This window comes from Oryzias latipes, chromosome 12 (assembly GCF_053564925.1).
Source record: "Oryzias latipes strain Hd-rR chromosome 12, Olatipes_Hd-rR_3.1".
NCBI lineage: Eukaryota > Metazoa > Chordata > Actinopteri > Beloniformes > Adrianichthyidae > Oryzias > Oryzias latipes.
In genome coordinates, this window is record NC_136248.1 from 4,098,293 (window position 1) to 4,119,954 (window position 21,662).

Consider the following 21,662-nt stretch of genomic DNA (forward strand, 5'->3'; position numbering starts at 1 on the left):
AAAGGTAGCTACTCCTTAATGTTAAATAACTCATTATTTATTTATTATAACTTTTTAAATTACAGTTGCATGGAAAACATATGTTTGCTTGTTACTTTAGCATAAATCCTTTTACATTTGATTCTGTCAGGTTAGGTTATATGAACAGTGTTTAAGTCCTAAAGTATAAATTGCCCAATCTGATATTTCAAGTCCATTTCCCCCTAGATATGAATAAATACACACCAATTTTTATTTTCTATTTTAAGAAATTAAAAACTCCTGCGCCCCCACATAAAATGACACGGCGGGCCACATTTGGCCCGCGGGCCTCGAGTTTGACACGTGGACTAGAAGCTTCCTGACTAAAAATGACATGAAGTCGCGACACAACATATGAACACAAAGTGATGAGATCAAACTAGCTTAGTGGGTCAAAGTGTCGCCTAAACAGCAGGTCCACGATTCAAATGTGTTATTTTGACATTAATTTAACATTTAATAATAATTACTATGAATTAGCAGATACATCATTATCTTCATTCACTTCAGCCATTTTTTGTAATACACTACAGTAAAAAGATGCTATTATTAAAAATTAAAATATTTAGACTTTATATTTTATAGCTTACATTCGAAACAGTTTTTTTCAAAACATAATAAAAAAATTCATGTTCAAAAGTGTCTTAAATAAAAAGTTTATCATTTGCATTTTGGGCGAGTATCTGCCTGGTTGCAAACTTGGTTCATGAAACGCATCCGTTGACCCAAAGTGTTCTTGTTCCGCTGAATAGATGAAGACAGTCTGGACCCGAACATCTGCCAATTCCTGACCTTTTTTATTGTAAAATCTGCAAATGTCAAACCAAGAAAGAAAAAAAAACTCGGTGACATGCATTTCCCTTTTCACACACACGGGGGCGCTGTGTCCCGTTGAGCAGATAACGGGAAACCTGTGGCTCTTCTAACTCCTTTTAGCTGTTGAACTACAATGTGTGCGTGTCGGTTCTCTGGAGGGCCGAGGAAGTGAACCACATACTTATAAATGATTCCTTTTTAGAAGAAAATCTGAGTTATTGATCAGGTTTTGAAGTCCAGCTCGGAGGAGAAATGTTTTTTAGTCTTTTCAGAATCCTGAGAATCAGTGGAGCCACATGATTAATCTCCACAACTGTTTAATTCAAACAAAAATGTTCATTTAAATGTTGATTCTCAGTCAAATTCCATGTTGTATTGACCTCCAGAGCTTCCTTTAGTCTCAGTGCAAATAGTTAAAAGGTTCAAAGGAATTTATTTGGGGTCAAAACTGCATCTCTAATTATATTTTGTAATTTATTTTCTGGATGATAACATCGTCTTAAACCAACTCTGATGAAAATAGTGTTTTTAACATGTTTAACGTAAAAATAGCTAGTGGGAATGAGCGCAAATAACGGGATGATGGGAAATGAGGTGAAAATAGATCATCGGGTGGAATTTTAATGTATTTACTAGAGCGATAAGAAAACGTCAATTATAAAACAATAATTGAAATTCATTGACTTGGTAGATCCCCTTTAACCCTTGTGCTATCTTGTGGGGTCCAGATGATCCCACTCCTGGTCATCTGGACCCCACAAGATAGCACAAGGGTTATAGGATGAAAGCTTCAAAGTACCTCAGTCCACAGGCGCCCCCTTGTGATGAGTTGGAGTAGTGTTTGCCTCACCAATGACGTTTTTATGAGAATTCAGGACATTTCCAAAAGTAAGCACGTTAGAAAAGATTCCTGTCACACCGATGTTTGTCCGACTTGATCCTTCCAGGGAATCATTTCTGATCCAGCCGAGCTGAACTTCACCTTGATGGTCTGAGTGGAAATGAGGACGCTTAGTCTATTAAAGTCTAACTTTTTATTTTCTCACAAAATTCCCTTTTTTCAATCCTAACATAAAACTCGGGGAGGACGGTTCATTGGATGAACGGGCCTCAAACAAACGCAGAAGGTCAGACCTGAAAAAGGCCAACAGGTCGTCTTCCCGGGGTCCTCGGTGGTGACGGTGAACGCAGCTCCTCTCAGAACCGTCCAGCAGGACCTCAGCGGGTCGGATGAGGACACGAGCTCAGAACCTCTCAGTGGAGACGCATTCACGCCGAGTCCCGCCTCTTTTCCTGTTAGGTCACGCCAGTGATGTGCTCGTGAGGTGTGCATGTGAGGCGTGCACGGTTTTGTTAAACGGCGTGTAGCAACCAAAGACAAACGTAAATATGAATCAAGCTCCGAAGTTACTCGATCTTCATCACAACCCTTCTCCTCTTCAAAGTCCTAGTTCATAACTGACTAGAGGGGGCGGGGGGAGGGGGGGTCTGACGGCCTTTCACATGAGGAACTGAGCGACCACATTGGCCACGCCGATCACAATGAGAAAACTGTGGAGGACGGCAGACAGCCAGGTGAGCCGGCCCTCCCGCTTCAGGGGGATCATGTGGACTAGAGCGGGAAACACGAAGACCAGAGCCAGGCCGCAGATGGCGCCAGAGAACCTGCAGGAGAGCGAGAAAGAGAGAGAGAGAGGCGTCAGCATCCCGCTGGACCCGCCCTAAACGCACGCGGACCTGCGGCCCGGTGGAGGTCCTGCTGCTCGGGGGGGGGTTGAGGGCTGCTGGCCTCAGAGCGTGCAGACGACGGAGGCCGGGACCTCCAGCGCATCTTCCTGCAGGACCGCAGACCGGACCCACATGGAGGCGGCTGAGCGGCTCCCCATATGGAGGAGGGAGGGGCTAAATACGGTTCAGGATTCTGTCATTCAAGAAGACAGATGATGAAGATCCTCTACCCTCAGTTACATTTACTCTGATTACTGTTTGACCTCGAAGACTGTAAACAAAAGATGCTCAGTTTGAACATTTACATTTTATTATTTGGAAACAACTTTTGCCTTATTTTAGAATTATTTTTGTCTTTCCACTGATTTAATAAAAGGAAGAGTATTGACCTTCTTAACTACTTTCTTTTGACCTTTTACAGTCTTTTTTCCCTGAACTTGAGGACGAACTTCCCATCAAATCTAAGAAAGAATATCCCCCCCCCCCCCTCCCTCCATCTCCAGGAGACTAGAGAGGTTTAATAAAAAAGGGCAAAAACAACCATAAAAAACAACATTTTTATCAACATCTGAACTTGTTGAGACCCTCAGAGGCCTCGCTTTGAGCCGGGAGCGTTCACGTTCATCAGAACTCACCGGATGATGGATCCAATGTTGGGATAAAACTTGGCCATGAGAACGCCCAGCCCCACTATGAAGATGTTTAGAACCAGAACGTGGAAGAAGCTGAGGAGAGAATGCAGAACCACTATCAGACATTATTTATATAACTCTGTTAATGGTCTCATGTTCCTCTGACATGACATTATTCGGGTTCTGTTCAGAGCTTTGCTTTAACTGGGTTTCTTTTCATGACGACACAGAGAATTTATTATTAAGTGAAGCAGAAAACCAAACATCATGGTCTCTGACAGCATCGTACCTGGGGTAATGGTTTCCAAAGAACTGACCCATGACCTGAACCCTCACCAAGTACCCCAGCATAGGATAGACCGTGACCATCTGGAACAGCAGGCACATCCGAGCCACGAAGACCAGAACATCGTTGCTGGGAAAGTTATCCAGGAAGTTCTGGAAGACAAAGATCCGGTCTGAGCTCTGATCCTGAAAATGAACCTGGTTCTCTCTGCTTCCGACCCGTCCGTCCGTCCTGAACACTACTTTGGTTGAAGTCCATATGGTTCAGGAACAGACTGCGGTCTGCTCCTCACATCAGACGGTGTTTACACCGGCCAGGAGTCTGCTGAAAAACTCTGACCGCTCTGCGTTTGTTACACAGTCAGAATAGATCAAACCACGTGCTGATCATGAAACGCCCTGAATGAGGTTAAAGATACCTTTTTTCCCACGTGTGTGAGTGTTCAGCAGCAGCATTTTGACGTAGTAAAAATAAAAAAAGGTGGAAACCACAGTGACTTCAGGTTCCTCTACAATGGAGCTAAAAAGTATTTGAGTCCCACATTCTGCAGGAGTTCCCACACAAAGAGCTGAGTTTGGTCTGTTTGTCTGAGAGATGAAAGATGTAAAAAAAATATCCAGGAAAGAATTTCTTTGTATAACGGTGCAGAAAATAAGCATGCTTTTTTTTTTCTTTTCAAGGAGCAGCAATAGTGCCCTTTGTTACACGTGATCCCAGCTCTCTTCAGGTCATCGCTCTGGGCCGTTTCCCCACCGTTCTCATTTATTCTCCACCAGGTGAGATCTTAACGGAGCTCCAGGTGGAGGGAGATTGTCTGTGATCCTCCATTTTCTAATAATTGCTCCAACTCTTGGGCCGAATCAGAACTCTTCCCCTTCGGGTTCTCCCTATCCTCAACTGCAGGGGTATCAAGAAGGATTGGGGTGTCCGAAATAGCTTTTTTAATAGCAAACCTCTGCGGCGTTGCTGTGCCGTGGAGGACAAACGCATTTCTTCATGTGGGTTTGCTCTGAAGCACTGAAGTTTACATTTAAATGCAAGTCATCACTTTTTTGTTTTAGCAAGACTTTTTACCGTTATAAAACCGATGTGGTTATGCATTTTCCGAGCGCTGGCAGCTACGCCACAATGTGGATGACCTGCGACTATTGATGACGTCATCAAGAGAGAGTGGCGTCCGAATTAGAAGACACCTTTTTTTTCCATAACTCTCCGTTTGGAGGGCTAAATGTAGGGGGTGGGTAGAAGCAGAGGAAGAATCTGGATTCTGCCTTGATCTCTTCTCTCCAAGCTGCTTGTTTTATTGTAGATTGGTTCATCGAGTCTCGTCCAGATCTACAGTCTAGTTCCTGGCGTCCTTTGACAGCTCTTTGGTCGTGGTGGAGAGGCAACAGTCTGACTGGTTAAGGGTGTGGACAGCTGTCTTTATACAGATACCCAGTTCTAACTGGTGACATGAATACAGGCAGAGCCTCTTATAAAATAAGAAACAGGTCTGTGAGGAACAGAATCCTTGTCTGTTTGTGGGAGATAAATATCAATTTTCTTCACCTTTATACAAATAAATTATTTAAAATCCTGGATTCTTTTACCACATTCTGTCTCTCATAGTTGAAGTGTTTGTATGATGAACATTTCCGACCAAACTCGGTTTTTGACACGGAACAAGCTGCAGAATCTGGAAAATACATAAACTTTCTTACCCCACCGCTAAAACAAAGGTGTTAGATGTATTCAATTGTTTTGAATTATTAGCAAACCCACTGGTCAATGCAAAACTATGTTCAGTCAGACAAATGGAAAAAAAAAAAAGTTTGGAGATTTTTGAAAAAGGCCTGATTTTAGTTCATCATTTCTCACTAGCTGGCTACTGAATGTAGCTATGTGGAAAGAGCCGCTGCTCTAGACTATGGTACCCTCACACATAATACAGAATACCATTAAAGGCTCCAGCACCAACAGAACCGACACCAGCAGAACTGTGGAACTGTTCTGAAAAGCTGCATGTGGGGAGGCTGAAAACCACGCGAACCTTCAACAGTTTAAGGGTCTAAAGCTTTTCTTGGTGGTTAACAATGCAATGATTTGGAGGATCATGGGAAACCTTGGGTCTCCATCCAGAATGAGGTCCGTGTGCAGCTGGTGTCCCCCCCTTCAGCCCCTCAGCGCTGGACCGTCTGCTGGAAATCTGACCAACCTCTGTGCGTTTTTCCACGACTCTAAAAAAAACGTACCGGCTGGATGCAGTCTTTGACGAGAGGCGGTGAAGGAAAGGAGCCAAAGATCAACACCCCCACGTAGAGGTATGTCAGCCCCACCAGGAGATACGCCACAGACAAGTCCCGAACCTGAAGCATGAACAGACAGGAGCATTCCAAACTATCAGGATCTACAAACACCGTCAACATGATTTTCTGCATTTCTGTCCAGTCTGGACACATTTCCATCTCAAATTAACTGAATTTCTTTCTGGGTCCTCAAGGTGGCGCTAAAGTAACACTCAGAGAAGAACATTTACGCACCGACACACAGAGTCCAGAGTGTGGACTTTAAAGATGACAGAGTCAGGGATGCAGCAAAATTAAAAAAAATAATAAAAACATTAAAAAAGCAAGCAAAACTACACTGAGAAAAACTTTCAAAATGTTAATTGGGATAGGAACGCCGTTTGCATGTTACTCCAGACAGGCTTTAAAGACCTCATCAAAAAGAAATTTTAAAATTTTTTAAAAAAAACCTCATCATAAGCCACGGTTACATGCAAGAAATAACTTGATCCGATCAAAGATTGATCCTCTAAACGTGGTTTTAATGTTGAAGCGCCTGTTCGCTCATCAATTTATTTGTAATCCCTGTGGTCGGTGCTTTTTTTGTGGCGGAACAGAGCTGGAAGAAGGGTTAGTTGAAGGCTAACAGGCGCTAACAACAACATTTAGCCTTCGATGAACATAAATCCATGCGGGAAATGCAGCACTCTGCATCTTGGCTGCATGTAAATAGGTGGGAATAACATCATCCTTTATTTTGTCAGGACACGACTAGAAACGGTTTCTAAGGACTAAGCCCCCCCCCCTGCCCGTAAGCACAAAGCTGTAAGTCCGGCTGCTGAGCTCACAGACGCGGTTCAGTCGCACGGACCAGCCGGTCGGTCCTGTTTGCGCTCCAAAGCTTTCTCTGGAGGATCGTCTCTGCGTGACGTAAAACCAGAGCAGCAGTGACACACGCTCGGAATGAACCGTTTACATGATCAACGGTCGGCATAACCCACCTATCTGAAAGAATTTTGATCCAAACGAGTCTGATCGGAGCAGAGTATTCCGAACACTGTGTTTACATGACGCATTTTCCTTCCGATCAGGCGTTCATTCCGATTACTTTTGTCCATGTAGACGCAGCTATAGAATGAAATGATCCGTCTGTCCAGTCTGACCCAAATCTGTCTGAGTCTGTAGACGTTAATAGAGAGAAAGGTTATTAGATTCATCCAACAGCTACTTACTGATCGGGGAGGCCTACTGTCCCTAAATAACTGCAGTTACAGCCTAGACTTATTCAATAGGTTTGTTTTCAAGGACTTTGATGACGGAGACGGCTCACGTTGTTCTCCTGATGCTTGTTGTTCTTCATCAGTGTGATGATGCAGTTGTGGATGAAGAAGGCCAGAGTGAGGACGCCGGTCAGCTGTGGGAAGAGCGCCCTGAACTCTGAAACAGGAGGAGGAGAGACCCCACATCAGCTTCAGGACCACCACAGTGCTCCAAAAGGTTGGGCGGCCTGATCAAACATATTAAATAGAATGTCACTGGCAATTAAATATTTACTGTTCTTTATTCATTCTGTCTTGTAATGGTCAAAAGAGCACCTGAACTACTTGTTTTGCTTGTCTGACATTTTGTCTATAAAATATATAAAACAAATAAATAAATAAAAACGTCTCCTCCACGCCAGAGGGAGAGGCGCGATCTCCGTTCAGGAGACATAAAAGAGCGTTCCATCATCTGCACAGGATTTACCTGGAACATAGAAGTGGGTGGGGTCAAACCAGTGGAACTCCAGGTGAAAGCCGAGGCGCACAGCTTTGATGGTGACCAGAACAATCAGGTAGACGACAGAAATGGTTCCTGGAAGAGACGATGTGAAGTGATGAAGCCGTCACCTGGCTAGCCTCCAACCAAACAACTGAAACGACGTCCCTCTGACCCGTTAGACTCCGCTCAGCATCAGAAAAAGCAGGTCTGAACGGATAAACGCCACGCTTCCTCCATGTCTGCTCCACATAAAGTCTGAGGGAAACCCGCTCCAGCTAACCCCATGGATCTGGATCTGTCTTACCCAGGAAGGTGAAGCGGGCGAAGAAGGAGGCGGAGCGGAAGCTGAGCAGTGGGAGGAGCAGAACGATGAGGTAGAGCGGGACCGTGTTGGTTTTACTCCAGTAGCGCCCAAAGGAGATGTCGTTTCCGGCATCGCCGCCGCCGCTGCCGCAGTCGTCCCCCTCCGGGTGTATGACCGGGTACGGACAGATGACTGCAAACCAAAAACAACGGGATACCGCATCAGTCCAAGCAGACGCAGTCAGCCAGCGGACCGGTACCGGTCCAAAGGACACGGCAGCAGAGAGAAAAAAGTAACATGTTTGTTTTGTCTTATCTGATCCTAAAGGACGTTTTATTTTTGAAAAGTACCAGAAAATGAGTTTTTAAAACAAAGGAAGTCCATACTAATAATCAAAACTATCAGAAAATATTCCAAAGAAAAACAAATGACAGTCAATGCCACTAAGTAAGATTCATGTAACGATGATTTAGCCGTTCAAAAGGAACGCTTACCTTGATCGGAGCCGTTGTTTCCAAACTGAGAATCTGACACGTTGATGTTGTGAGCCTGATCTGCAGACGACACAGGAAATCTGCTTTCTACCACAGAAAAACACGATGAGGCCTAAAGGTAAACGTGGAAGGCCAGCCCCCACCCCGCCCCCACAAGGTACAGAATTACCATGACAACAAGAAAGGATGTGAAGAACTTCAGCACCTAGAAAACCATCCCAGCATAGAACCATTCTAACGGCAGAAACTTTCTCCGCCTGCAGGAAACTTTGATATTATTATTTTGTTTATTTGTGTGTGTGTGTGTGTGTGTGTGTGTGTGTGTGTGTGTGTGTGTGTGTGTGTGTGTGTGTGTGTGTGTGTGTGTGACACTCACTGTAGATAAACTGCCCCGTGTTGAACAAGAAGTTGGACATGAGGACCCAGTAAACCACCATGGCTCCTAAGAGCGACACCAGGGAGAAGAGGAGGCTGGACCACTGGCCAAACTTTCCAAAGTAGTGCCGACACACGTCCGGAAATTCCCAGTCTGTGGTATCCACGCTTTCTGAAAAACAAAGGTCTGCCATTTCACGTGGAAAACATCCGATTCAAGGACCTGAAAGGTGAGGAAAATCCTAAGACTGTCAGGCAGCATCTGCTCTGACGAGCATTCAGGCCCAAATCCTGTAGAACCGTCATGATTTTCATCTGAGACAGCAGCTGTTGAGGACTTTCTTTAAGCCCCCCCCCCTCCATTCTCAACTACCAGAACCGCCAAATGTTGCAGCTCTGTTGAGCCATGTACAGAATATTATTGGGGGCGGGCCGGGGGGGTATTTTGATGTTGAAAAATGTTCTTTAAATCCCACCCATCTATCCATCTGGCCTTTTTTTTTGGTTGGTATCGTCATCAAATCAGTGCTGGATCCATTAAACAAAAATGTCAAACCTGTTTTTGTTTATTTTTTCAATGACAATGTTTATCAGAATTTCAGAATTAGGTGTTGAATTTGGTGATGAAGCGTTTGGCACCGACATACGGGCTAAACTTTATGAGGACAAACCCCCCCTCAAATGTTTTACTGGATCCATTAGGCTTCCACCAAAGGAATATTTTCCAAAATGAACAGAACTCCAAGTAGAACTGATCTGTGGGTTTAAATAAACAGATTCACTTGGAAAAAGAGGCTTTAAATTTGGTTTCTTTTAGAAAATTAACTTTTTTTTCTGGGTTTTAGGATTTCTCCGTTTTGGCGTTCGACTCGTGGTGAAAACAGAGAAAGGTTGGAGTTTCTTTGTTTGTACTTTGGACTATTTCTGAACCAAACAAATAAAATCAAACATCTAGCATCTGATCACAGTCTGGCCTGAATGCTGACGGGGGGGGGGGGCCTGACTCACTGATGGTCCTTGGCGACTTGAGGACGATGTAGCAGCAGTACAGAGTGAGCAGCCCTGTGAGCACCAGGATGACGACTCCCAGCGTGAAGCCAGCCTGCAAGCAGAGTTCAGACAGACAGGAAGCCTTCAGGCGTGCAGAACAGAAACAGGTTTCCAGCTGCTGAGCGCGCTCAGACGGCACAAGCCGCTCCATGGGGTGGAACTAAAAGACGTCACCTGTTTGATGCCCCACGGTATGCTGAGAATGGACGTCCCCATCATCGTGTTCCAGATGGCGAAGCTGCAAAACCAGAAGGAACATCAGAGCTGTGGGAGGAGGAATATGGCGCTTGGGGGGGCGGGGGGGGGGGGGGAGGGGGGGGGGCGGGGGGGGAGGGGGGGGGGCTCACATGGATATGAGGCTGGAGTTCTTGGAAGTCTGATCTCCTTCTGGGATCTTGAAAGCGATACCAAGAGGACTGTAGATGTAGATCTCCTCAGGCTGTGGGACCACATGGTTTGGGGGGCTCTGGGAAAAACATCAGCAGAGGGGGTGGGGGGTCAGTTGGAGCCAAACTGATATTGATGAGCCTTTGAAAGCTGTAAAGTCATCATGATTTTCTGTCTCTGTGATCTGACAGCATCCTGACATCAGCATAAGAAACAACGACCAGAAAAAATGTCATCTTGTTTTAATACTCTGACACACATGGAAGCGATTCTGTAGCATAATTAAAAATAAAAGTCAATACTTCAAAATGCTTTTTCATTTTCTACTTAAAAACCGCTTATTCTGTGTCATAATTAAAGCGAAAATGCAAAGAGGGGATCGCATTTTCATTTTCACATCCACCCTGCGAATAGTGTTGCATAATTCAGTCGACTTAGCATTTCCGGAGGGGAGGCGGGGCGATGACGTCAGTGCTATAACCGTGTGTCCGGCTGCTAAGAGACTTATGCGAGGAGCAGTGCGGCCAGGCTTGTAGCTTTGTGTTAGCGGCAGAGGAGCTGTGACGGTTGTGAACTCCTGATGAATTTACACAGCTTCTCAGGACTACGTCGCAGCATTTCTGCCTTCAGACGCACCGCGTTCCGTCGAAACTTTCCCCAGGACTAGCTTTGTCTTCGGACCGGCAGCCGGATCGCCGAACGGAAGTGCTGCTACGCAGATCTGAGATACTCTAAACCAGGGGTCGGGAACCTTTTTGGCCAAGAAACGCCACATATTTTGAAATGTAATTTCGAAAGAGCCATACATTAATGTAGTGTCCCTTTCCCACACTGAGGCACGGAGACTTAACCTCTTTTAAGGTTCCCTGCGCGGTTCACCTTACTGGCCGTGCCCCCCGCCCCTGCTTTCTTCCTCACACATCCCGTCCCAGCATCTGCGCGCTCTTTCTCAAAGACGGGAGCGCCCAGTTTTAGGCACGGCAATTCACAGGTTTCCGGCTGGTACAAACTCTGTGAAATAATAGATAATAGTAACTGATAGTGCTGGTGTAGATTTTGTTCTCCAAGCACCGCTACTACTGCGCGCCTCTGGCATCGCATCGCGCCCCAGAAGGACTGGTCTAATGAATAAAAAAGTATAATTAAAGATTTGTCTGCGAGCCACATGTGACCATCAAAAGAGCCATATATGGCTCGCGAGCCATAGGTTCCCGACCCCTGCTCTAAACCATCACATGAATTTGGGTTTCCAGTGGTGTCCAGACAAAATAAAGGCTGATGTATGCAAGTCCCACATATTTACGTCCATGATGCTCATTGCCCGCACGGAGTTTTAAGTTCCTCCACGGCTAATATTTTTAGCAAATATTAGCCTAATGCTATAATTGTTTTTTCATTTCAATTTTAAGTTAAAAATATGCAGCTTCATTTTGAAAATAAAAAAGCATTTCTGGTATTGACTTGTTTTTAATTATGCTACAAAAACCCTTCCATAGACATAAAGAATATGGCGATTATTTGTAGTTTTTAAGCGAGAAGGATTTTGTAAAACTGTAAAAAAATGAGGCGGATGAGGAATGTGAGTCAGGCGTGAAGCTGCACTTCCACGTCTGGCTGAGGAACACCTCTGCGTCCTCCAGGAAGAGCTGCCACAGACAGAGAGTCTTCCTCCTGACCCAGACCCACCGGACACTGAAGGGATTTCACTTCCTTCCATTTCTGTGGAGTTTCTAACATCAACTGCACATTTTCTGAACGCTGAAAAGATTTCAGGGGGTCGTTTTGTGGACTTCAACCCTACAAATCTCTCCTTCATGAGCTCTTTTCCATACAAACACCGACTCCTGCTATAACCCTTGTGCTATCTTGCGGGGTCAAATTGACCCCACCTTTACATTGACGTGTTCTCCCTACCATGACAAAGGTGGATAAAGGTGGAAAGATTTCATGTAATCCATGGACACCAGTAAAGATCACAAATCATTGAAGAAAAAAGGTTCAGCGCACTGTCTAGTGGGGTCCAGATGACCCCAGTCCCAACGTTAACGTGCCTCCGAGGCACGTTAACGTTGGGACTGGGGTCATCTGGACCCCACAAGATGGCACAAGGGATCAAATGTGCATCGAAGCGTTTTTAGAGCAGCTGTCAGGACGGAGATCCTGATCTTTCTGGTGGTGCCAGCAAACCCACCAGCAGCGGGTCAGAGGAGCCCGTCAGCCGGCTGTAGTAGTGCAGTCTGCTGTTGAGGATGGCGGCTTCGGCAGAGATCCTCTCCTGAGGGTCGTGGTCCACGATGTTTCGAGGCTCCACATAGAAAGGCCTGCGGGAGCACAAGAAACCCTTATTTAGACACCTTCTGCAGAGTCAGCAGCTCAGACGGGTAAAGTTTCCTGAGTCAGCGTGACAGAGGACATCTTCCTGTGCAGCGTCAGCTTTACAGCTGCAATAACGTTAGGCTGGAGAGACACACGGACCAAGCAGCTGTTTATGGTTCTGACACATCTGTTTTTATTCTGACAGAGTCACCAACATCCGTCATTCCGCCTTAAACCTCGGCCTCGTCTGTCCTACCACCTTAAACCCCATCCCATGCGTCGTTCTGCTTTAAACCTCCACCTAGAACTCCTGCCTGTCCTGTGCTGCACCTCGTTTCAGTCAGACAGTCTGGCTTCCACTTCAGCTTTTTCCTGGAGTTTCTCATGACTTCAGCGTTCCGGTGGTTTCAGTCCCACCACTTGCTTGGGGGGGGGGACGACTTTAAGTTCTCAGCAGGTTTGTGTCTGAAGCTACATGATGATCCACCAAAGCTGGAGATGACTTAAAAAGATTAAGAGTCAAGAAATTGAGAATGAAACCAAGTTTAGCTTTTATAGACCCACTGTGATGATAAGGCTGTTTTTGGGTTTCCAACATTTTCTGACGATGGAGGATATTTACACTGTAAAGAAAATGAAGCTCTAAACTGCATTTATGAGTATTTATCGCTGTGAATTGGAAGCAGATGAAGAAAATTACATTTAGAAAAAGAGCTCATTAGTGATGTAGGCCGCTAATGTGAGGGGCTGTAAGATAGCGGGAGAAAATGTAAACAGAGAGCCCTCGGAGACTGATAAGGGTTGGTGGGGAGGCTCTGCACCAACGGGCCCGCCCACAACTCAGAGGGGAATTTCTGACAAACACCTGCCGCTCTGCAGAGACTATGTCCTAGAAAACAACAAGTTTTTCTATTTTGGCTGGGACCACTGGGAACCAAACCAAAACATGATCAGATTGGGACTTTGAAGACAGCGCATTGATATAAAAAATGTTCCGTTTAATGTGCTAAGATAGCACAAGGGTTAATCCCATTTACAAAAATTAAACTTTTAATTTTTATTTTCTGACATGTATCGTTTTATATTTATGCCTTTTTTGTTTAGAAGTTCACTTTTATTTAAAAAAAAAAAAAAAGGAATTGGGACTTTGCTATTTAGATGTGTTTTGTTTAGGAACCGTGTTTGAACCTGAATAAAAACGTATCAAAGCTTCATTTCTGGCTTCAGCCCGACTGAAAACCTGCAGACAAAACGGAAACATTTCCTTTAGACTCGCCTCTTCCTGGATCCCACAGCTTTTCCACAAATGCAGAGCACAGAGTTCTTCCAGTCATGGAGAAAAATCTGCCCCCCCCAGGAGAAAATATGCAGCATCAGCCTCTATTATCATCCACCCCCCCCCCACTGCAGCATCAACAACATGGATTCACAGAAATGACAACACAAACATGGAACGTCCTCTTCAGTGGCAGGATGTTAATGGGGTGGGTGTGTGTGTGTGTGTGTGTGGGGGGGGGGGGTTGCTAGTCTCTGTGAAATACCAAACAGCTTTGATATTCACATAAACTGCTTATGTGGGGGCCAGGCTGGGGGGGCTTGAGTCTTAGCGTACACGCTCAAAGTGAACACTAGGAAGCTGACCAGAGGAGTGGGGGGGGGGGGGGGGGGCTCAGAGTGGAACATTTAACTCCACAAAATCTGTCAGCCTGTATGTGACCCCCCCCCCCAAATACCAGTATTCATGTTAAGAAAACACAGGAGTGTGACAGTGGGTGGAGTCAGAGAGAACAGCTGATGGAGGACAGAAAATGATCTGATGAAGCGGGGGGAGGGGGGGGTCAAGGGTCGATCCCATTTTCCCATCAATCCCACCGAAGTCACATGGAGGGAGTGACCGTTGAACAGCTGTAAAGTCTGAAGGGAACATCTGAAACACAAACACTGAAGCACACTGGGGGGGGGGGGGTCTGGCGTGAAGGGAAAAGACGACTGGCGGTCCCACCTTTTGGCCCTGGCGTCCACCGATCCCGCAGAGGCTTGGGGGGAGTCGGCGGCGTGCTGCGAGCTCAGCAGAGGCCGGCCTTCCTCCTCCATGATCACGCCTTCAGCTGAAGCCTCCCAGCTCTCATCACCTGCTGCACACAAACAGTGAAGCGGTTCCTGGGTCAGTTCTGTGGATGATGAATACCCCCCCCCCCCCCCTCCCCAGTTGGTCATGAGCCAGACTGGCTAAAAATCCTGCAGTTCCAACAACTGCTCATTAGGTGGCGCTACCCTCTGAGACGAGCTCCCACTAGGAGGAAGAAGAAAAGCTGCGTCCCGTCAGACTACTGAGGAATCACTGGCAGCTAATCGCCACGGTAACCGAGAAGGCCTTTAAGGGTTCCCGCTTCGTCACATTCACACTACGCCTGTGCGTCTTCCTCACAGAAGGACCATCAGAGGAAGCCAGATCTGCGTGAACCAGGACCAAACCTGCCAATTCTGAAGATCGTGACCACAAATGTGCAGCACCGCAGCGGCAAAGCAAAGACACAAACGTCCCTCTGCTGTTCTGCAAAGTCAGAGGAAGAATCCAGATTACTGAGGTCCTCAGTCCATCACAGGGACACAGGCTCACACTTAAAGTCCCACTCCCATGTGTCTTCCTAGTGGTCTTTTAATGATTTGGCCTTTTTAACTAAAAAAAATAATAAATAAATCAGGAAACATTTTGTTTTTTCTAGGACGTAGTTTCTGCAGACCGGCAGGAATTCACCTCAGAGTTCAACCTCCCCGTTACTGACCGCTCTCCGTTTACATGCTCTCCTGCTAGCTTACAGCCCCTCAGAACCCCAACCTAACATTACCGGCAACAAAAATAGCGAGCAGTATCAGAGCTACCAGGAAAACAAAGACCTTCATGGATCTGTTTACCTGACAGTGGATCCATGAGAATGGAGCAGAGCAGGGAGCTTGTGGCCCGTCCAGCGTATTTTTGTACGTCACCAATACAATCTTCTTTAAACTTAATTTGTTTGATCCACTCAGAAATGTAGTTTATTCTTTTTTTTCTTTAAACATGTCCTCCATCAATAGAAAAATGCCACAAGAACATGTTAAACACACCGTTTTTATCGGAGTGGGTCTTTAATAACCCATATTACTCTATCAAGCATGTTTTGCTTAGAGAAAATCCACACGTGCACAAGGAGAACATGCAAATTCAGGCAAGATTCAAACCCGGCAGAAGTGCTGACCGCTACACCGCTGTGCAACCCAGACACATACAGTTTTAAGATGCTGCAAAGATAAAACAAAAAAACAGAGCAGACCTCAAATATTCTGCAGCACAGACTCAACCTGCAGCCAAAACGCTCTGAGAGCAAAAAAAAAGAGCTTCTTCCAGAAGGGCGGGGGGGTTGAGGTGACCACTGACGGTTGGGAGAACCAACACGCGTGTGCAGAAGCTCCAACCAGTATCTGGGCCCTGGATGAGGACAGGAGTGAGGGTTTGTGCACAGGCTGGTTTCTGCAGGGCTCTCTGTAAACGCTGTGCTCTGCTTCTGCTTTCAGTGCTTCTGCTGTTCCACTTCTGCTTACAGCTCAGCTCTCAGATTTGGTTCACCGCTCGGTGTTTGCTTTTCTACTTCACTCACTTTGGAAAAGAGTCTAAGTGGACGTTTGAAGCTCCGCTTCCCGTCTGTCCGCGGCAGAGGTCGTCTCCACAGTGAACGCCGTCGCCGCCGCCGTCGCCCGGGACTCGGAGGCGGGTCTTAGGCGGGTCAGTGGGTTCTGCTCTGATGGCAGAAGAGTGAATGGAGAGGATGAATGCTGCTTCTGGGATGGACTCAACTGAGAGGGAAGATCATTTGACAGAACTGCTTTGACTGCCGTCATGTCAAGAACCTTCTGATCCAGGAGTTCACCTTCACGCTTTAACCACTTCTCCTGAATGATATCAGACACATTTTTAGTTGTTCTTTTGCAGATTTGACTATATATGGGACTTTTCGCGCACCGATAACCAAACATTTTTGAGCAGCAGATTTGGTCACTTTCCCAGATAATATCATTACTTATTTGCAATCTTTTTTTTTTATTCGTGTTCAGTTTCTTTAGACAATTAAATACCCATTGAGGGATTAGAAAATGTTGACACATTTTTCTGCTTTAGCAATACATTTTCCATGTTATTCTTAACTTCCGCATCTTCAGATCCAGCTGAAGCAATCGCACATTTCTGCAGAAAATTCTATTTTTATGTCCAATTTCAAATAACTGCATCAAAAGGTAACCTCTTTTCATTCTAAATAGCCCGAAAAGGACTAAACGACAACTAAAATTAGTCATTTGTTCTCATCTAATGTCTGCTAGAGCAGTGTTTTTCAACCGGGTTGCGGAAATCCGGAAAGTGCCCTCAATAACTGATCTAAAAACATTTTCCATCTCCAGGATTTCAGCTCTGTGTTCATCCAAACAGGCCCTGATAAAACACAGAGTAGTTAGGAATATGAAACATAATAAAAAACTTTTTTCTTTCTGTTTATTTGATTCTATTAAAGACATTTTGATAAGAATGACGGTACCGTGATTTAGCCGTAGCTTCAGCTGTTTTTGGAAAAGTCCCGCCCCTTTAACTGTCTCCACCAATCATTCTTGGAGGCTTAATCACATGTCATCAGTCCGACCAATCAGAAGTGGTTAAAGTCTTCACTTCCTTGTTCTGATTCTGCTCATAAAGTCGCTCAGTTCCAACAAAAATACCAGCTAAAGCTCGTCTTTATCGGTGTAGCTTTCCACAGAATCCGGTGTCAGACCGTGGAACAAGTGAACAAAACAATGAAGCTCAGAGAAGAGTGTCTGCCCTTTTGCGGCAGTTAACACACTACATCTCCCATAATGCATTGGGTTAAAGTGACAGCGTCTCAGCGCACAATGAGTCGTACTTGTTAAACGTCTTGAAACCACATCAGTTTTTAAATCTTTTAACTTAACTTTTATTACATTTTTTTAGAAAAAACAGCAGCAACTTCCAGCTTTTTCTGCCACAATTATCATAAAAATGTATGTGAGATTGTGGAGGGGCTGTAGATCAATACAGACCGAGTTTCTCCTTCTTCTTTTTTTCATTTTTGGATGCTGGTGTGCCGCAGGATTCCTGTCGAGGTTAAAGTGTGCCGTGGCTCAAATAAGTTGAAAAACACTTTACTAGAGAACCAACAAGAACAATGTTCATGGAAATTATAAGAAAAAGAAATGTCTGAGTTTGGAATTTTAATCCTAGAGATTTCCCAGAAGGATTATTAATACAGAATGTATTGTGTTAAATCTGAATACTTGAAGTTAATGTGGATACGGAGACTTGGAATTCCACTTCATCATTTGCAGAACCTTCCAAAATAAAAAATAGATAAAAATCACTCATGGTCAATAAAGTTAGTCTTTCCTCACACAAAAATGTACTACAGAAAAAACCTTAATGTCAACGTGACAACAGATTTCTACAAAGTAATGTCAATGAAACAATAACATGAAATGATTGTTTGCATAATTATTCAAGCCCTTTTAAATTCAATAGAAGTCCATCCAATTAGTGCCAATAGTCTATCAATTAACGGAATGAAGATCACCTGAGTGGAGTGGGTGTGTCCCAAGGGGGTTATAAAACACCTGTCTATGAAGGCTCCAGATACTGGTGGTGCGGTTTTTCCGGCTACCATTTCACCATGAAGACAGAGGAGCCCTACAAACAGCTCAGAGACAGGGTTGTTGAGAGGTACAAGTCAGGGGGTGGATACAAAAACATTTCCAAGGCATTGAACATCCCCCGGAGTTCAGTGAACTCCATCATCAAGGAATGGAAGGACTATGGCACACGTGTGAATCTGCCTAGATCAGGCCGCCCTCATTAACGGAATGACCGTTCAAGTAGGAGACTTTAGAGACGCCACCAAGACCCTACGGCTACTTTGAAGGAGATAAAAGCTTCAGCTGCTGAGACTGGAGAGACGCTGCACGTAGCAACTGCTGCCCGGGTTCTTCACCGGTCAAAGCTTTACGGTAGAGAGGCAACGAGAAATCCACTGTTAAAGAAAATACAGACTAGAGCTCGACTAGAGTTCACCAAAAGGCAAATGGAAGACTCCATGATCAAGTGGTAGAAGATTCTTTGATCTCATGAGACCAAAATTGAGCTTCTTGGCCATCAAACAAGATAGAAACCAAAGACTGCATATCATCAAAAATACACCATCCCCCCACCGTGAAGCATGGTGGTGGTAGCATCATGCTGTGGGGATGTTTCGCAGCAGCAGGCACTGGAAGGCTTGTAAAGATAGAGGGCAGAATGAATGCTGCAAAATACACTGAAAATTTGGAGGACAATCTTTTTCAGACTGCAGGAGAACTACGGCGTGAGAGGAGGTTCATTTTCCAGCAAGACAATGATCCAAAGCAAACGGCAAAAGCTACACAGGAATGGCTTTAAAAGAACCAGGTTAATGTTCTGGAGGGGCCGAGTCAAAGCCAACACCTGAATGTGTGGCTGGACTTTAAGGAGCTGTTCCTGCCCGGTCTCCACCCAACCTGACAGAACTGGAGCAGTTTTGCAAAGATGAATGGAGCAACATTCCAGTGTGCAGGTGCACAACTCTGATAAAGACTTATCCACAGATTCAGTGCTGCGATGGCAGCCAAAGATGAACAAGTACGCAAACCAACAAACTTTATTGACCATGAGTGATTTACGAAAGCAAGCCACTGTATGTGGGAATAAAACTTTGTTGTTTTGGACAAAAGAGGGCTGAGTTACAAGAGTCAGTTATTGACTTTTATTACTTTAAGGTTGTATAGAGCTTCTGACGAGGAGTCATAAAGGTTTCTAGAAAATGACCATACATCCAAAAAGAAACTGTATGGTTATTTTTTAAAAGGTTCAATAGATCCTTAAAAAAAAAATCAAAATGTTTGGTCCAAGGATCAAGTCACGGCTCAGAATATCTATATTTTCACTAAACAAACAAGTTCAGGAAGACAGAAACCTGATGAATGTGATGGTGATGTCGGTGAAAACACTTCTGAGGTTCTCCGATCCAAAACCCCACGGAGAACTGCTGTCTGGTTAGAACCATCTACGGTAGAACTTTTCCGTCTAAAGTCACAATGTCACCATGAACTGCAGATCACATCATGAGAGCCACAAAGCTCTGATTTCAGGGAAGTCTATTGGAATAAGCATTTAAAGTTGAATTCAACCTGGAATAACACACAGTTCCTTTAATGAGTGGTCCCCAAACCCCGGGCCATGGACCGGTACTGGTCTCTGGGACAGTTACCGGGCCGGAGAGAGAGAGAAAACTACACATACATAAAATTACACAGAGAAACTACAGGAATCGATTCACAAACTAAAAACATGTATCCCTAAATCTATGGAGATTTCTCAGAAAGCTGTGATTTCTCCTCAGGATTCAGATCCATGTGAAACTTTCCATGCGGACAGTTTAATGAACCCGGATTCAGATGTGTGATGGTTATCTGCGCCCTTACATGTTTAATCGATCATCGTTGTTATTATTATTTTTCATTGAAAATGTGTAAAATAAAACTGGAAGGAAACAATAAAATTAACAGAAAATGCCAGTGAAGTGACGCACAGATGGATAAATGCCAAATGAACCCTTCAAATAAGCCCATCGGAACCGGTTCTGCTCTGTTGCTGACCTGTAAGTTATGAAGGACCACTAGAGACCAAGAAGACAAACTAGAGGTTTCACGGTTATTTTATTTTTGTTTTTATTTTTTTATTTTTTGGCGATTAGTTTCCTAAGATCTGAATATAGCAGTAATTTAATTACTCCAATGTATCGGTTTTATGTGGCAGAAAGAGTAATCCAACTGTATATTTTATTGCAATAGCATCGCTAACTGCGCGCGCATTCACTTCTATTAGCAAACGGAACAGTCTACCTGTGGACAGGTGATCGCCTCAAACGTACCTGAGAACATATTACATCTACATTTCTGAAAAATAACTTTTTTCGGGAGAAAAGCACCAACAGACGAGCCCCGTGTTGTGGTCACGCGCTCAGGTAAAAAGGTTAGCTGGAACGAAGCTGAAGTCCGCCCGCCGAACAACAACAGCCGGTCCTGACGGCACCGCAGATTCCCGCGTCCCACAGACTTGACTGACGGACAATGCGGCGTCTTACCGTCCTGCGTTCGAGTCGCCGGTTCAAATCCAGAGGAGGCGACGCCGGTTTCCGTGGGTGCGTCTCGCAGCCGCGAGCCCGTCTCTTAGCCGGTCTGGTCTGTGCAGCAAACACGGCTAGACACGCCTCCACGGGGAGACACGCCTCCAGGGACAGCACAAAGCACGCCGATTGGCTGCTACAAAAACTTTGCACTGACGGTGGCCGAGAAGGTCCAAACTCCTGTCAAAGACACGAAATTCACTTTCCAATTGTTTCCCTTCTGGAAAGAAACTTCAAGCATTAAACACCTGATATTTACTCTAAATGTTCTGCTTTTACCTTAAATTCTGATTCACGTTTCTTGGAATTTTTCTAAAATGGTTTTATTAATTTAAAACAGAACTTTAGCTTTAAATTTTGTGATGAATCACCCACAAGAAATGTAATCATTTTAATCTTTCTCATTAGATGAGGTTTCCTTGTTCCATGTAACTTCACTGACTTCTACTGTTTCTGTAAATTCATTATACGTTAATAAATATTTTTACTTCGCTGTATACAGTGACACACCTGACATTTATTGTACTATCTATACTTTAGGATAAATATTATTGCAAATGTAGCAAGTCTGCTATAAACCATGTACATGACATGTGGGAAGTATAACTGAATACTTCAGACTAAATTGAAAATCTATGTATATATATTACTATATAATATATCACAATGTGTGGGAAAAAGTACACTTCAAGTGTCCCACTTCATTTTTAGTATAGACTTGGTTTGCTTGTAGTATACTTAAATAGACATTTTTTGGTAAGGGTAGGTATAACTCTTCTGAAAGCAGATGTAACTATCTACCATTCTCCCATGAACACTTGGCAATAAATAAACCAAATGTACTTTTTTGAACAAACCTTCACAAAGCCGTGAAAATCCTTTAAATTACTCTAAAGAGCGTGATGGTGAGCCACAGTCGGGTTCTTTTCTTGTTACTGGGAATAAGACGACAGAAGCAGTAAAAACTCAGAGACAAATCAAGTGTCAGTTT

At 44.5% G+C, this 21,662-nt stretch overlaps 1 protein-coding gene across 4 annotated transcripts; it reads right to left on the minus strand.

The window, feature by feature from the left end:
* Nucleotides 1–1,856: 1,856 nt before the first annotated feature.
* Nucleotides 1,857–20,822, minus strand: slc38a9 (solute carrier family 38 member 9). 4 transcript variants are annotated; one of them, XM_023960775.2, is made up of 16 exons: nt 20,630–20,769; nt 16,076–16,216; nt 14,440–14,569; nt 12,313–12,442; nt 10,082–10,200; nt 9,909–9,972; nt 9,693–9,786; nt 8,686–8,856; nt 8,310–8,369; nt 7,816–8,007; nt 7,497–7,604; nt 7,081–7,187; nt 5,718–5,831; nt 3,487–3,635; nt 3,201–3,290; nt 1,857–2,502 (listed from the first exon to the last, which is right to left on the minus strand). In XM_023960775.2, exons 3-16 carry the CDS (start codon nt 14,529–14,531, stop codon nt 2,337–2,339), a joined length of 1,656 nt encoding a protein of 551 aa, XP_023816543.1. In that variant the 5' UTR covers nt 14,532–14,569; nt 16,076–16,216; nt 20,630–20,769; the 3' UTR covers nt 1,857–2,336. The 4 variants fall into 4 exon arrangements, with proteins under 4 accessions (XP_023816543.1, XP_023816542.1, XP_023816544.1 ...); XM_023960774.2 differs by having other exon boundaries at nt 14,440–14,572; XM_023960776.2 differs by lacking the exon at nt 16,076–16,216 and having other exon boundaries at nt 14,440–14,572; nt 20,630–20,822.
* Between the last annotated feature and the right edge of the window lie 840 nt (nt 20,823–21,662).

Excerpts from the sequence above, each read along its gene's own strand:
- slc38a9 (XM_023960776.2), bottom strand. The coding sequence starts at position 14,531 with ATGGAGGAGGAAGGCCGGCCTCTGCTGAGCTCGCAGCACGCCGCCGAC. Across the intron at positions 7,605-7,815 it reads CGCCCGCTTCACCTTCCTGG|GAACCATTTCTGTCGTCTAC; the intron begins GTAAGACAGATC and ends CGTCTCTTCCAG. Across the intron at positions 5,832-7,080 it reads ACAAGCATCAGGAGAACAAC|GTTCGGGACTTGTCTGTGGC; the intron begins GTGAGCCGTCTC and ends TTCATGCTTCAG.